Source organism: Macrobrachium nipponense, chromosome 32, assembly GCF_015104395.2.
Source record: "Macrobrachium nipponense isolate FS-2020 chromosome 32, ASM1510439v2, whole genome shotgun sequence".
Classification (NCBI taxonomy): Eukaryota; Metazoa; Arthropoda; class Malacostraca; order Decapoda; family Palaemonidae; genus Macrobrachium; species Macrobrachium nipponense.
In genome coordinates this window covers 34,521,300-34,536,512 of record NC_061094.1, presented here as the reverse complement: position 1 = coordinate 34,536,512, position 15,213 = coordinate 34,521,300, and the positions used below count along the sequence as shown (strand labels likewise).

The 15,213-nt window shown below is 39.0% G+C and overlaps 1 protein-coding gene across 1 annotated transcript in view; it reads left to right on the top strand.

Moving 5' to 3' along the window:
* The window catches only part of LOC135207406 (E3 ubiquitin-protein ligase listerin-like), a 57,548-nt gene that overhangs the window by 26,966 nt on the left and 15,369 nt on the right, over window positions 1-15,213 (top strand). Inside the window, exon 3 of the mRNA XM_064239134.1 lies at window positions 9,206-9,319. Within this exon, the coding sequence (XP_064095204.1) occupies window positions 9,206-9,319 (114 nt within the window). The remainder of the gene's footprint in view (window positions 1-9,205; window positions 9,320-15,213) is intronic.

The following is a 15,213-nucleotide window of genomic DNA, read 5'->3' as shown; positions in this document are numbered from 1 at the left end:
AAATGCCCCGCTTCAAAACATAGTAAATTACCTCAAAGAAATAAACCTGCTTTATATGATATAACACGTCTTATAGTATCATAGTTATACAGTAAGTGCTGAATGGCCTTTGCTGCCCCAGTGCTTGGTGTTACACCTAAAATTTATAAAACCAACCAACCAACCTTGTTTTTGCTAATTGAGTTCATATGGTTGTATGAAAAATGATGCAGGTAGGCATCTTTTTTCGTTTCGTAATACTATAACTTTAGTTTTGGTTAGGTGATCGGATTTGTTTGAAGCTCCCTGCGTTGGTAGTGGACAGGTTCTGTCATAGAAGAGGGCGAACCCCCATTGACATGATCCGACTTGGATTCTACTAAGTAAGCGGATATCAAGTCCCGTTAGTAGACCCAAAGAGTCTTTTCAGCTGTAGGTCACGCCCTCGCTGTAGCTCTTTATGGCTATGCAGACTAGACAGTATCTATGAAGTCTTCAGCCTAAACAGGTAAGAACCAAGGTTATTTTTATCCTACAACAGGTGTTGTTTACCTTTTCTTTGTTATTTTCTGTCTTGTACCCTCCACCAAGGGTGTCAATCAGCTAAGTATATGTCTGACAGGAAAGTTCATGTACAAAAATGATATTGTTATTTTACAATAAAGTTTTATACATTCAACTTACCCGTCAGATATATACATAGCTATTACTCCGTCGTCCCCGACAGAAATTCGAATTTCGCGGCACACGCAGCAGGTAGTTCAGGTGATCTACCCCCCCGCCGCTGGGTGGCGGGAATAGGAACCATACCCGTTTCTAATTCATATTTTTCTGTCGCTTCGAATGTAAACAACGTTTGCAGTTCCTCCTGATGGATTTTCGTGTTTCATCGCCATTGATCGTCTGGGCTAAACTTTTACAGGGAAGTAATGGATCTTTGGTTCGGCATACGCTTTGTTAACTTTTTTTATAATATTAACTTCGAAAATTTCGAAGATTAGTGACGTGTAACTACCGAAGTTTTCGGTAGACACTCATGCACTTTCACGAAATATACTTTCATGAAAGGGAATTACTTATATTTATTCATTAATACAAATAAGTGTTAGATTTGATTGAGAAATGTATATCTTTCTTCCTAGTTTGGGAAGTCAGAAAAGTAACTATCCTTTAGAAGCTTTATTAGCTCTTGTGTTAACGAGCAATTATAGTAGTAACAGTACTAGTAGTTGTTGCATTCTCATCACCTTCTTACTCCGCAGAATCTACAATATCATATTTGCAAATTGTAGACTTTGGATATAGTTCAAATACGAACTCTTAGAACGTAAGAAGTGAATATAGTGTTCCCCCATTACAATGGAGGGTGCGTCTGATCGGCTCTGTCTCGCTCTCAGGTCTAGACCTCTTCCAAGCATCACAAGCCCAGAGGAGAAGGAATGTCGAAAAAACCGTAAGGAGGTCAGAGAATCCCCACCGGTCAGGCGTCCCCTCGGCAGGTTCTGTAGAGCGTCCCAGACTGCCAGGGATAGCCATTGGAAAGGCATCCCTAAAACAGTGTTTCTCCCTTTTTATGCCTACTGTTCCATGATGGATAGGAGAACTTCGAATGAATGAATTTGACGAAGATCCTCGTATAATGCCTTCTGGTAGAATTATTCAAAATGAGAATGACTTTAATCGATCCACCTTTCGAATCAGGCGACGATTTAGCGCCTTCTAATATTTGAGATCATTCGATAACATTTGTGATAGTCATTGTTCGAACATTTTTTTTTCGCAACTAGACGAGAACGCTATCCCATGGGGGTATGAAATTGTTATTTCAACATAAGATTCCCCATCGGTACATTTTTAGATATAGATCTATTCTGATTAGAACGATTTAGATTATTTGTCAATCAAATGAATTATATGATATCGTGAGTGATAAAGCATATATAATGACTTTAAGCTTCTAGCTGCCTACCATGGCTTAGACAAATCGCCTTAGGCTACAGTATGGCAAGGCATACTCACATACCGAAATTTATGCTATAATGGTCAAGTGAAATCCTTACAAAATTTCCCTAATTTAATACGGTTTAACCTTAATGTAACAGTATTATAGAGTATTCTATTACGCTAGAGTATAAGTTATATGATGCTTTCGTGTCTTCGAGAAGTGATCGGAGAAGCAAATCTTTATTGGTGAATTGAGAGTAGGATTGAAACTTTTTTATTCGTGTTAGAAGAGGTTTCCATGAATTACCAGTACCCTTCTAGGACTTTCCTAGGAAGAAATTGTTAAAAAGGATTGTTTAGACGACACCTATTTAGTTTCTAGACTTGTCGAAGTCTCGTTCGCTTAATTATGCTTATATAAAACTTCCTGAAGCTCGATAAAAATTTTATAGATTCCTTTATTAAATGGAGTAACTGGCAACTCTGGAAAGGGAAGGCCAGTCGGCTTTCGAAGACTGCTTTCGCTTTGATTGAGAGAGAGACCAGCGGCAGTACCATGTTGTTCTCAGTCGTGAGCGGTCGGTTACAGCTCTCTCTCCTGCGGAATGGGATAACTAACCGTATCTCTTCCCTACAATCGTGGAGTCTTAAGCCTCGGATTGAGGGAATACTGAAGCTGTCATAAATAAATATTGTCTGCCTTTTGTTAGGAAGCTTTCAATAAGAAAGATATTACAACCTTTCAATGCTGTTTACCGTAGATAACATGATTAAAGGATTCTAATGCAGCAGAACATTATATTATTTAATGCACTCATACTTACGAAAGCATGTCTTATTAGAGTACATACTTAGTGAGAAGAGAGATGTATTAGAGATTCACTTCAAGACTACGCTATGGTTAAGTCTTTCGAGAAACGACACAACCGTATTTAGAATCGGATATTGCGCAGAAGTGTATGAGTCGAATGGGAAACATTCTTTTAGTGGGGAATGGTTTCCCTGAATGGATTATACTACTATATAATAGTTTTTCATAAGAAGAACGGAATTAACATATGAAAGGATGTCGGGTACCATAAAGACACAGATGTTCTGGCACATAACATAAAGATAATTAGTAGGAGGCGCTAGCCAAAATATTTCTCGTTCAGGAGGAAAAAAGGGGGGGGGGATACGGAAGAATTAACCGAGGAAAGAATAATTCCCCTTCCGATATACTCGAATTAGAGGAAAATTGAGAAGAAAAATCCAACTATGGAAGTACTGTAAAATTATAGGATTCTTACAGCACCTCTTCTTATTTTGATATCGAGATTTCCTGACCACGGTTGCAAGTAATGGGCCAGAAGCGTGACGCCTCCCAGGAGCGAGGCGCCAAGCAAGCGGCGAGGACGCTGCGAGTCGCGAGACGCAGCCAAAAGGCGTGACGCCTCCCAGGAGCGAGGCGCCAGGCAAGCGCGAGGACGCTGCGAGGCGCGAGACGCCAGCCAGAAGCGTGACGCCTCCCCCACCCAGGAGCGAGGCACCAGGCAAGCTCGAGGACGCTGCAAGGCGCGAGATGCCAGCCAGAAGCGTGAAACCTCCCAGGAGCGAGGCACCAGGCAAGCGCGAGGACACTGCAAGGCGCGAGACGCCAGCCAGAAGCGTGACGCCTCCCAGGAGCGAGGCACCAGGCAAGCTCGAGGACGCTGCGAGGCTCGAGACGCCAGCCAGAAGCGTGACGCCTCCCAGGAGCGAGGCGCCAACCAGGCGCAAGACATCAGGATCTCCAATTTCTCAGTATTTGGAGACAGACTTTCCAAGAGTTTCCTCTTTGAGAACTGACACAAGATCGTTTTTCCTGACAGGGACACAAGTTATCGCACAGGCGGCCGTGGCCCTTGTCAGGATTAACTGAAATTGCGGAAGTCCTAACAAGAACAGACTTCTCATGTCAGGTGATATAGTGGTCGCGTGAGCGACTTCTTTCCTGGCAAGAAAAGTTGTTTTGGGAGAAACTTGCTTGCCAGATCAACCCTCTACTGACAATTATTCTAGATATCGCACAGGCAAACGTAGTACGTGTCAGGATAAGTGGGTTCTGCTTTATAGACCTTTACATGGTGAAGAGAACCGATATCTTTAGAAGTCTCTCGCTTTCCTCAACCTTATGAGACAAGTGATAGAAAATATATCGGACTCATAAGTTAATCTGGGTGCAGGTTTTAGAAAGACCTTGGCAACCCCTTTTTTATTGCACGTTTCGGCTAGTCCCTTGAACCATGCAGCTCCTCTTTCTCCTCTTTCATTGTTATTAACAGGATGTTATATTATCCTACTCCTATGTAAACATATAACAAGGGAGACCTTGTAATGTTTTGGTACTGGAAAAGACTTGTAAGAGCTCTCAGTATTGGGTGAGGCTTTTTCAAGTATTTGAACTGTACATTACGGCCTGATGTCCTAGGATAGGAATCTTGAATGATTCTCCTCGATCCTTGATCATTTATTAGGAGAATAGGATAATAATAATTTGTTGTTTTGCTGAATAACGATGATAGAATTTTCCGTTCTCTCGTTGCCCAGGCACAAGGACGGGAAGAAAGAATATAGAGAGAGGTAGCAATACTTACGCCATCTTATTTTTTTATAGAAAGGGGAATAAAATTTAGTCTTTTTTCCCCTAAAATATAAACTCTTTACAGAATGTAAGACAAAGGGCGTCAAAGAAAGAGAGGATAATACGTTATGCCTCATTTTAGACTTAGAGAGGTTGGATTCTTCTCACAGCAAGTTTTTGAAGTCTTTTCCAAGACAGTCTGAATATTCTTTCAGCATCTATTTTTAAATGGACCTTAACAACCTCTCCACTCTGAGTCTGTCTGCGTGCAGACTGACCAGAAGTGGACATGAATGAGAGGATGTTTCAAGGTAAATGACAGTAGTCATGAATAAGATATATGATTACTGCAGATCGTGCTAGAGGGAATGAGGAAACTGTCCTCTTCCGATACCTCTGTGAACCACATAGCGGTTTTTTTCTTCCCTTTCAGAGGGAAGAATCACCTTTGTATATTTCTGCTATCAAAGAACGCAGTAAAGGCTATATACTCTGTCTCTATAAAGGGAATTGGAGATAGCAGAGCATTAAGATCTTCGGGGGGATCTTATACAATACCTCTATACGACAAGACTAGGAGATCTTATAATTACAATGGGATCCTATTTGGGCCTCAGATTCGTGTTCTGACAAGATGGAACTGCTCCTCATCAATGTTTTCTCTTGGTACTAAAGGACCAAAAATGACGAGTGAAATTTTGGGCTTGGAATCTGGAATCAAATTCTAGAAAGACTAGGCAATGGGTTTCCCTGCCAGCATGGTATGTTTGGCAAAAGAACTAAACCTTTTATTCCTGGATCAACGCTTTCAGATAAAGGATTCGTTGTCCAGGCAATGTATTTACATTCTCATCTACAAAAGGAGATAAGGTTTAAACGTTTGCTGACAGAGTCTTTGGAATACGATGAGGGCTTAAAAAACCACTTCCCAGAAGGTTCGAAGAGATATTTAAAGAGCTAGAAATCAGGAATCCTCCCAATTTCAGCTCAGAATCTCCTTAGACTTCCAGGCTCTTTCCCTGCCTTCGTGCAAGGATAGGGAAGATTTTGCAACAAGAGAACTCTTCAACATGTAGGAAGAGTGCTCGTTAAGCACGGAAGTATCAAGTATGATCCTCCTCGGAGGAAGACTGGTCTCTCGACTATTAGATTTCCTATCGTCTACTGGATGTAGCTGACTAAAATTACCATCCCCTTGTTACGGAGGCCATAAGCTCAAAGTGAAAGAATTTCTTCCACCCTTTCCATTCTCTGATAAACGATTGTGGATGTTCAGACTTTCGGACAATGTAGCGCCAATCAGGCGCCAAATGCCAAACAGGCGTAAAGACGCCAGAGCAAGACAGTCCAAATAAACACTGTCATTGTCTGATGAGGAGAAGGAGTAGGCCTCCAATCTGGCGCAGATGCGCTAGAGGCGAATAAATCAGGCAAATAAAGTGTCCGAGGTGGACATTGCCAGTTTTCATCGAGACTCTTAACAAGCTCGAATCTCCAGCAAGTGGGGAGAAGTCAGCCAGGCGCGAGGAGCCAGCCAGACGCGAGGCGCCAGGCAAGCGAAGCGCCAGCCAGGCGCGAGGCGACAGCCAGGCGCGAGACGCCAGGCAGGCGCGAGACGCCAGGCAGGCGCAAGGCGCCAGCCAGGCGCGAGGCGCCAGACTGGCGCGAGGCGCCAGACTGGCGCGAAGCGCCAGCCAGGCGCAAGCAAAGCCAGGCTCTGGGCTTCATCCAGAAGAGTTCTATTTCAAAGAAAGCCCTGGTCTTTCTTTGGAAACAGTGGAATCTCTAAAGCACTTCTTGAGTAACTCGATGATTCCTTCAAACAGCTAAGAATTAAAAGCGCTTGAAGTGCGGGCTTTTAACAATTCTTGTTCTTTCCATAACAATATGTCGTGAGAGACATATTAGCTGTAATAACGGGAGATGCAACTCTGTGTTGACTCCTCTTTGCACGAAGGAGATCAAGTGGGCCTATGAGAGATCCTTCTCTCTTTGTTATACGTGTCCACGGATGCGTTGCTGGGATAGGGAGACGACACTGATCCTTAACTAGTGAATTATTTTTTAATTTTTTTTTAACATAAGTGTATTATTTTCTGGGTTTATTTGAAATGAGTTTGGGGATAGCTCTTTTCAAATTAAGCACAAACCCTCGTGTTAGGATCATGTGATCGGGATCGGTGTTGTGCTCCTTAAATTATGCCAATAGGCATTGGTGTATTGTCATGTAAGTGGATAAGACCCCATTGACAAATGACCACTAGATTCTGTCAAGTAAGTGGATAAGACCCCATTGACAGATCTACAAGAACTCTTAGCCATAGGTCACATCCTCGCTGAGGCTCTTGAGACGAAGCAGACTACTAGCAATAGCTAGGAAGTCGACCCTTCGTCTAAACACATAGGAACCAAGGTTTTATTTATTTATTACCTACAACGTATGTTGTTTACCTGTATATTCAGTAATAGCTGTCTTTTACCCTCCACCAATGGTGTGAATCAGCTATGTATATATCTGACGGGTAAGATGAATGTATAAAAATGATATTGTTATGATACAATAAAGTTTTATACATACTTACCTGGCAGATATATACATAGCTATTACTCCGTCGTCCCCGACAGAAATTCCAATTTCGCGGCACACGCAGCAGGTAGTTCAGGTGATCTACCCCCCCGCCGCTGGGTGGCGGGAATAGGAACCATACCCGTTTTCTAATTCATATTTTTTCTTCCAGCTGTCTCCTGAGGGGAGACTGGGTGGGCCATTTAATTGTATATATCTGCCAGGTAAGTATGTATAAAACTTTATTGTATCATAACAATATCATTTTTGTACATACTTACCTGGCAGACATATACGATTGATGGCCCGCCCAGCCTCCCCTCAGGAGACAGGTATAAGAGAGAAAAAATCTGGCAAGAAAGGTATGTTGGTTCTTACACCCGCTTCCCAGCGGCGGGTAAGGTAGATCACCTGACCTACCTGTCGCGTTTGCCGCGAGTTTTGAATTCTGTAGTGACGTCAGAGACGTAGCTAAGTATATGTCTGCCAGGTAAGTATGTACAAAACTTTATTGTAAAATAACAATATCATTTTTCTATACTAAGTAACCAATCACATTTAGCCTTTGAGTGTACAAATTCCAGTCGAATGAAAAAAGTCATAACATTAATGCCCAACTCACACATTGCTGTCTTGCAAACTGACACATCTTATTCCTCAGCGCTAACCTCCATTTGGAAGAGTGTGGGATGGGAGAAGGACAATGAAGATTATGATTAATGAGTTTATACAAAAATGCAACCATCCAGATGAATTGCTTTTTTACCCTGTCAGACCACTACTTTGCAGTCTGAAAATGTCTCAGACCGTGGTGCTGAAGACTTATCCTTATTATTAGCCGGAACAGGAGAAAAGTGTCGAAGAATACGATCTCCTTATGTCTTCATGACTATACCAGACAAACTTTTGGTTTGATTTCATGCCCCAGTCCTAACACAGTGCAGGCAAGAACATGTGATGTTAGAGGGCTAGTCCCTTTTTTCTCTATTCAAAGGATTTTAAAGGCTGGCACTTGGCTTCATCAGACAGCTATCTATGGGACGTTGCCCATGGGTCCTTGGACACTCTTTCCTTGGGCTTGGTAGTGGCTGCTCAACAGGTTGTGTAACTCATCCAGTGCCCCTAGCCGAACAGTTTGTATCTTACTTAAGATGTCAGTATGAAAGTGAGAATGAATAAGTTGAATGGTCTCTATCCTTTACCTTTCTCTTCTTTACCCAGCAGTCATCCCACCATGTGCTGGATTGGGTTTGATGCAGGTGAGACTGCAGCTGTTTTGTTTGAGTTATGCTTTTTCTTACATGAATATTAAAACTTGCAAAAGCAAGTCTCTCCTCTTTCTAGCAAGGGAAGAGAGGATTGATGGTGGCTACGAAAGAATTCTTATCTACAGATATAGTTCTTTAACTACCTTGTACATTGTTGCAACACATTGTATGAAGGCCCAGTAGTCTGACTGATAAATAATCGCTTATATATTATGTCAAAGTCTTTGGTTCCCTTCCATAGGCTTCCATAAGCCAGGAAGAGTTACCAGGTGTGCTGAATCTCCAGTCGGTTCCATATTATCTTTCCTCCCTCCAAAAGTGAGTATCAGTAAGTGAAGACCCAGGTTTATTCTGCCTATGAGCAAATAACAATTTTTTAATCAATTTGTATTTTTCATGGCTAATAAACCTGCATTCTTAACCTATAGCGCCCACCTTAGCCACCCTTCAATCAAGTTACTTGGGCTCGAAGAAACTGAGGTGTCATCTTTGACTCATACACGAAGGGGGTTGACAGTTCCCACTTAGGCCTATCAGCCTACCTTGTTGCCACCAATTCCTTGTTAGGTTTTTTTTTTTCCAAGTGTTTGTTTTATTTTTACTGATTTTCCACCTGGTGTTTTATTTTTACTGATTTTCCAGCTGGCGCTAGAAGAATTATCCATAAGTTAAGATCACAGGTTTGTTAGCTATGAAAAATACAAATTTATTAAAAAAAATTTTATGTCAGTGCTGAGGTAAAGGAGCATTGTAAGGTTGAATTCACAGAATTTGTAACTTGGCTTTTTTTTTTATCAGATGTGTGGACTAAGTAGTTTGTTAATACTTTCAATTATTTATTTTCAGGCATTACAGGAGTTTGAAACCCTATGTGGAAGTGAAGATCTGGAATCGGTCAAATCAGCACTGCCATTCTGGCCACGGATATACGCTAAATTGTCAATTGATGCAGAAAGAAGGGTAAGAACCATACTGGTGGATCACTGTCCATGGGGAATGTGATACTACTGTTAATCTGAATTGTAAATTGGTAATACAATATGTATCGGTTCACATTTCCCCTCTGGTTGTTCCTTCTTTTCCAGCTACATCTTTTCTTTTGTATAACCGCATCATTGATAATCTTGGTATATTCCCCATGTTTTTACAATAGTAACACTTAAACTTCCACTTTCAGCATTTTTAAGTGCTTTAACAGTGCTAACTTGGATTTCATCTTGTCCCTCTTCTTTGTTGTAACATTTGAATATTTTGTTGTTTATTTTTATATATTTTTCTCTCATATTCACGTTTAACTGTGCAATACCATCAACATCCACCTCCAGTCAGAGCATTTTTGCTAACTTCAGAGTCTATTTCATGTACTAGTGCCTTACTTTTTAAAGGTTGATGTATGGTTTTGGTAATTTCTATAGACACTACTCTTTACTTAAGCTTTTTTATTTGCTATGTGCTATATATATATATATATTATATATATAGTATATATATCTATATATATATATTATATATAGTTATATATATATATAAATATATATATATATATAGATATATATAGATATTATATAATATATTACATAATAGAATTATAGATATATAATAAGGATATAAGAATTATATATAGATATATATATATATGATATATAGTTACTATAGATCTATAATATATATATATAGCATATTATATATAAATATATATATATATATACTATAATATAATTAACTCATATATAATATTATATATAGATATATATATATATATATATATAATATATATATATATATATATAGATATATATATATATATATATATATATATATATAGATATATATATATATAGATATAATTATATAGATATATATATATATAGTACATGATATATAGTATAATTTATATGAGGTGTATATAGTATATATATATAATATATATCACATAGGATATATATACATAGATATATAATAGATATATATATAATAATAATATATATATATAATATATATATATATATATATAGATATATATATATATATATATATCGATATATATATATATATATATCTAATTAATATTTAATAGTAAATATATATATTTATAATATATATATATATTGTATAATAATATATATTATATATATATATATATATATTTGTTTCATCACAATCCCTGCAATCATAAAGCCCTCACTTTGTGTTGGAGTTGTTTAGGCACATATGCTATTATATCTTGTAGACAGAAAAAGCAGAATAGCTAAAAGAGATTGTCATGCATTTGCATGAAAAACTAAATAGGTAGTCAGCACAACTAGGAGGAGCTCCCCAGACTTTGGTTTGGAAGTTGGAATAGGCTTTCTCCATTGGCACTTATTTTGTCTCGTTTGCTTCATATTATTAGTATAATTCCCTATCTTTTTTCCAAGAAAGTTTATTAATAACCTTCATTACATTTAAGGTTATCTAGCTGGTTATCTGTAAGTATCTCTGGCTTAGAAATTTTTGCTTTGTATTGTTTATTCTACTCCTTTTCTTTTTATTAGTGTGTAAATCCTGTATTCTTGTTGTTTCTTGACATTTTTTTGAATTTCATTTTATCCTGCTATAAATTTGTTGCATACTGAGCAGATTTATTTGATTTTTCTACAATACAGGAAGGGACTTTGGAATACATTTCCTGTAGAAAATACAAAGATGTTACTTCTTATAAAGATCGAATACATCAGTAGAGCTTGATTTTTCTGTATATAAAATGCAAATAGGGATAGGGAAAAAACAGATAACCAAAGCAAAATTGTGAAATATAATGTATCTTCTTTGAAACCTCATACTATTGCATATACAGTACCGTACCATTGACAACAAATGCAAAATAGTGTGATCAGTGGTGTAATAGACTGACCTTTGGCTAAACATAGGTGTTAATGAGCCTGTCTTTCAGCATTCCTTCTCCTTGAACTTCTTGGCATAAAAAAACTAGTCACTGCTCACCTTGATGAATATTAACATCCACATTCCTTTGAAATGCTATGTGTCTGTGTAGCCTGGAAGTGTTTAATTTCTTTTATGGAAAGACTGTGGCATAGTTTTCCAGGCAGTGTTGTTGGTGCTGATGTTCATGAGTTCAGGAGAAGTTGTCATGGTACTGTAAATGCCTTCATTCATTACTAAGCTTTCTAGATTGAATTGCTATTTTTATATGGACATAAGATTTATTTGGTTATTAATATATTTATTAGTATTTCTTTAATATTGTTTATTGTTTATTTTCTTTTGATCACTGACAAGCAGCCTGTTATTTGGATGCTTGTTCTAGACTTGTTCCTTTTGAATGTTAACTTACTGTGAATAATAATAATAATAATTAATAATAATCAATAATAATAATAACTATAATTAATAATTAATAATTAATAATAATAATAACTTAATCAATACTCAAGTCAAAACTCAACGCCGGAAATAAATTGATAAAAGCCGATAACACCCATGGGCAGTGCCAGTAATCAAATACAGCGCAGGAATAGTTTTAAATGGACGAAGGTCAGAACTCCGCAGCATAGATCAGAAAACCAGGAAACATATGACAATACACAAAGCACTACACCCAAGAGCAAATACGGACAGACTATACATAACACGAAAGGAAGGAGGGAGAGGACTACTAAGTATAGAGGACTGCGTCAACATCGAAAACAGAGCACTGGGCAATATCTGAAAACCAGTGAAGACGAGTGGCTAAAAGTAGTGCAATGGGAAGCACAGGGACCAAAAAGAAAGGACTAATAAAAGCAGACGAAGACCCAGAAATATACAGAGACAGGAGAAAGACAGAAAGAACAGAGGACTGGCACAACAAACCAATGCACGGACAATACATGAGACAGACTAAAGAACTAGCCAGCGATGACACATGCAAATGGCTACAGAGGGGAGAGCTAAAGAAGGAAACTGAAGGAATGATAACAGCGGCACAAGATCAGGCCCTAAGAACCAGATATGTTCAAAGTACGATAGACGGAAATAACATCTCTCCCATATGTAGGAAGTGCAATACGAAAAGTGAAACCATAAACCACATAGCAAGTGAATGCCCGGCACTTGCACAGAACCAGTACAAAAAGAGGCATGATTCAGTAGCAAAAGCCCTCCACTGGAGCCTGTGCAAGAAACATCAGCTACCTTGCAGTAATAAGTGGTACGAGCACCAACCTGAAGGAGTGATAGAAAACGATCAGGCAAAGATCCTCTGGGACTATGGTATCAGAACGGATAGGGTGATACGTGCAAACAGACCAGACGTGACGTTGATTGACAAGGTCAAGAAGAAAGTATCACTCATTGATGTCGCAATACCATGGGACACCAGAGTTGAAGAAAAGAGAGGGAAAAAAATGGATAAGTATCAAGATCTGAAAATAGAAATAAGAAGGATATGGGATATACCAGTGGAAATCGTACCACCCTAATCATAGGAGCACTAGGCACGATCCCAAGATCCCTGAAAAGGAATCTAGAAAACTAGAGGCTGAAGTAGCTCCAGGAACTCATGCAGAAGAGTGTGATCTAGAAACGGCACACATAGTAAGAAGAGTGATGGACTCCTAAGGAGGCCAGGATGCAACCCGGAACCCCCACACTATAAATACCACCCAGTCGAATTGGAGGACTGATAGAGAGAGGAAAAAAAAAAAAAAAAAAAAAAAAAAATAATAATAATAATAATAATTAATAATAATTAGGAAAAACTCTTTCCCAAGAATATTTATAGTGTTCTAAGGGGTTCACAATAATGAAAATGTTTAAATTTAGAGTATAATTTATAAACACTTTATAAAAGCTTTTGAACCCTTCCCTTGGTTCATCTTCAGTCCAAATCTGAAGATGAACCCAGGGAACGGTTTGAAAGCTTATATAAAGTGTTCATAAATTATAAACGAACTTTTAAAATTGCTATTATTGTGGACCCCTTATAACAAAATAATAATGATAATTATGAAAGAATAGCTTGAAAAATTATAAGAACAGTGGATATATTTATAATTATACAAAAGTATATTTAAAGGTTTCAGTAAAGAAGAAAATTGTATACTGTATCATTATATTTACATGTTTCAGTAAAGAGGAGTCAATTGAATGCATTGATAGGATTGTGAATATGGTAAAAATTCTCAGACTGAGAGAAGAGTAGATGAACTTGGTGAAATTCAAGCGTATATTGATGTTCAAAGTAGAAGTGGAATGGGAAAGATGTTCGGGAACTTTATCGTGTGAGGCAGGGTAACTAAGCAGTGACTAACACTGTGATAAAGACATCAGTCCTTTGTGTGCCACTATCCCATTTGGTAACAGTACTCTGATCAGCCTTGGCAGGGAATTGGAAAGATTTCTCTTGCTATACTTTGTCAAAGAAAATACAGTAAATGCCAATGATGTGCAGAGTTGGTGCAATCAGTAAGCCATCGTGATCATTATCAAAGATTATATCCTTCAGGTCACTGGAAGTAATCATTTGGGGCTTTGAATAATTTTTTATGAAGAGGTGGAAGGTTTATGACTGATGATGAAGGTTTATGACTGATGATGAGACTGATGATAAGGCATCAGTAATAAAATGCAGTAGTAGATTTGTATCTGTGATACAAAAATTGGTTAAGAAAATGTTGTTCTAATTATTTGTTTTGTACATGCAACTTCCCCGGCAGATATATACTTAGCTATAGTCTCTGACGTCCCGACAGAATTCAAAACTCGCGGCACACGCGACAGGTAGGTCAGGTGACCAGCCCACTCCTGCCGCTGGGTGGCGGGAATAGGAACCATTCCCGTTTTCTAACCAGAATTTTTCTGTCGCCGGTAACAACAACACCGTTGTTGGTACCTCCTGCTTTGGAATTCTTTTCTCGTTGGCCGAGGATTATCTGTTTGACCTTTGGTGATGTACATTGATCTTTGGCTTTGGCATACGCTTATCGTGGACCGTTTTTTTTATTTTGGTTTGGATACTCTTTAAAATGTCTGATGTGGTACCTGTATTTAGTGTGTACGAAAGAAGAATGTAAGGTGAGGCTACCGAAAGCATCGGTGGATCCTCACACGGTCTGTAAAAAATGTAGGGGGAATGATTGTTCTGCAACTAACACCTGTCTGGAATGTGAGGGTTTAACGGAAGTGGAATGGAAGACCTTGGCTTCTTATGTAAGGAAACTTGAGAAAGATAGAGTTAGGAGGGCTTCCATCAGAAGCTCAAGTAGATCCTGCTCTATTGAGCAGGAAGTAGCTCCTAACTCTTCTGTTAATTCACCTACTCATAGTTTGGTTTCAGCCCCTTCCCCCAGCAGCGAACCTGTAGATGCGTCTACGGAAATGGCTGCAATGAGAGCCTCAATAATCAACTTGAAATCGCAACTGCAAGCAATGAAGGAGACAGGTAAGCGCAGTGATGTGTGCAGTGATTTGTGCAGTGTCCCCAGTGAAGTGGAGGGGGCGTCTGACCGACTCCGCATTGCTCCCTAGGCCTAGACCTCTTTCAGACTCCCATGACAAGGGAGGAGGATGTCGAAAGCCGCAAGGGGGATGTAGAGTATTCCCAACGGTCAGGCGTCCCTTCGGCAGATCCTGTAGCCACTTCCCAGGCTGCCAAGGACAGCTACTGCAAAAGCATCCTCAGGAAGTGCTTTTCGGACTCAGACTCTTCGTCCCCAAGAAGAGGATGGAGTTCTGCCTCTAAGTCGCGTCCTCTTAAGAGAACCTGGAAAACGCCAGCAAGCGAAGCGTTGCATTCCAGTCCTGAACCTTTTCCGGAGTATTCTCCTGCTCGTAAGAAGAGAGCTACGAGATCTCCTGACTCTTCTCCGGAAGGT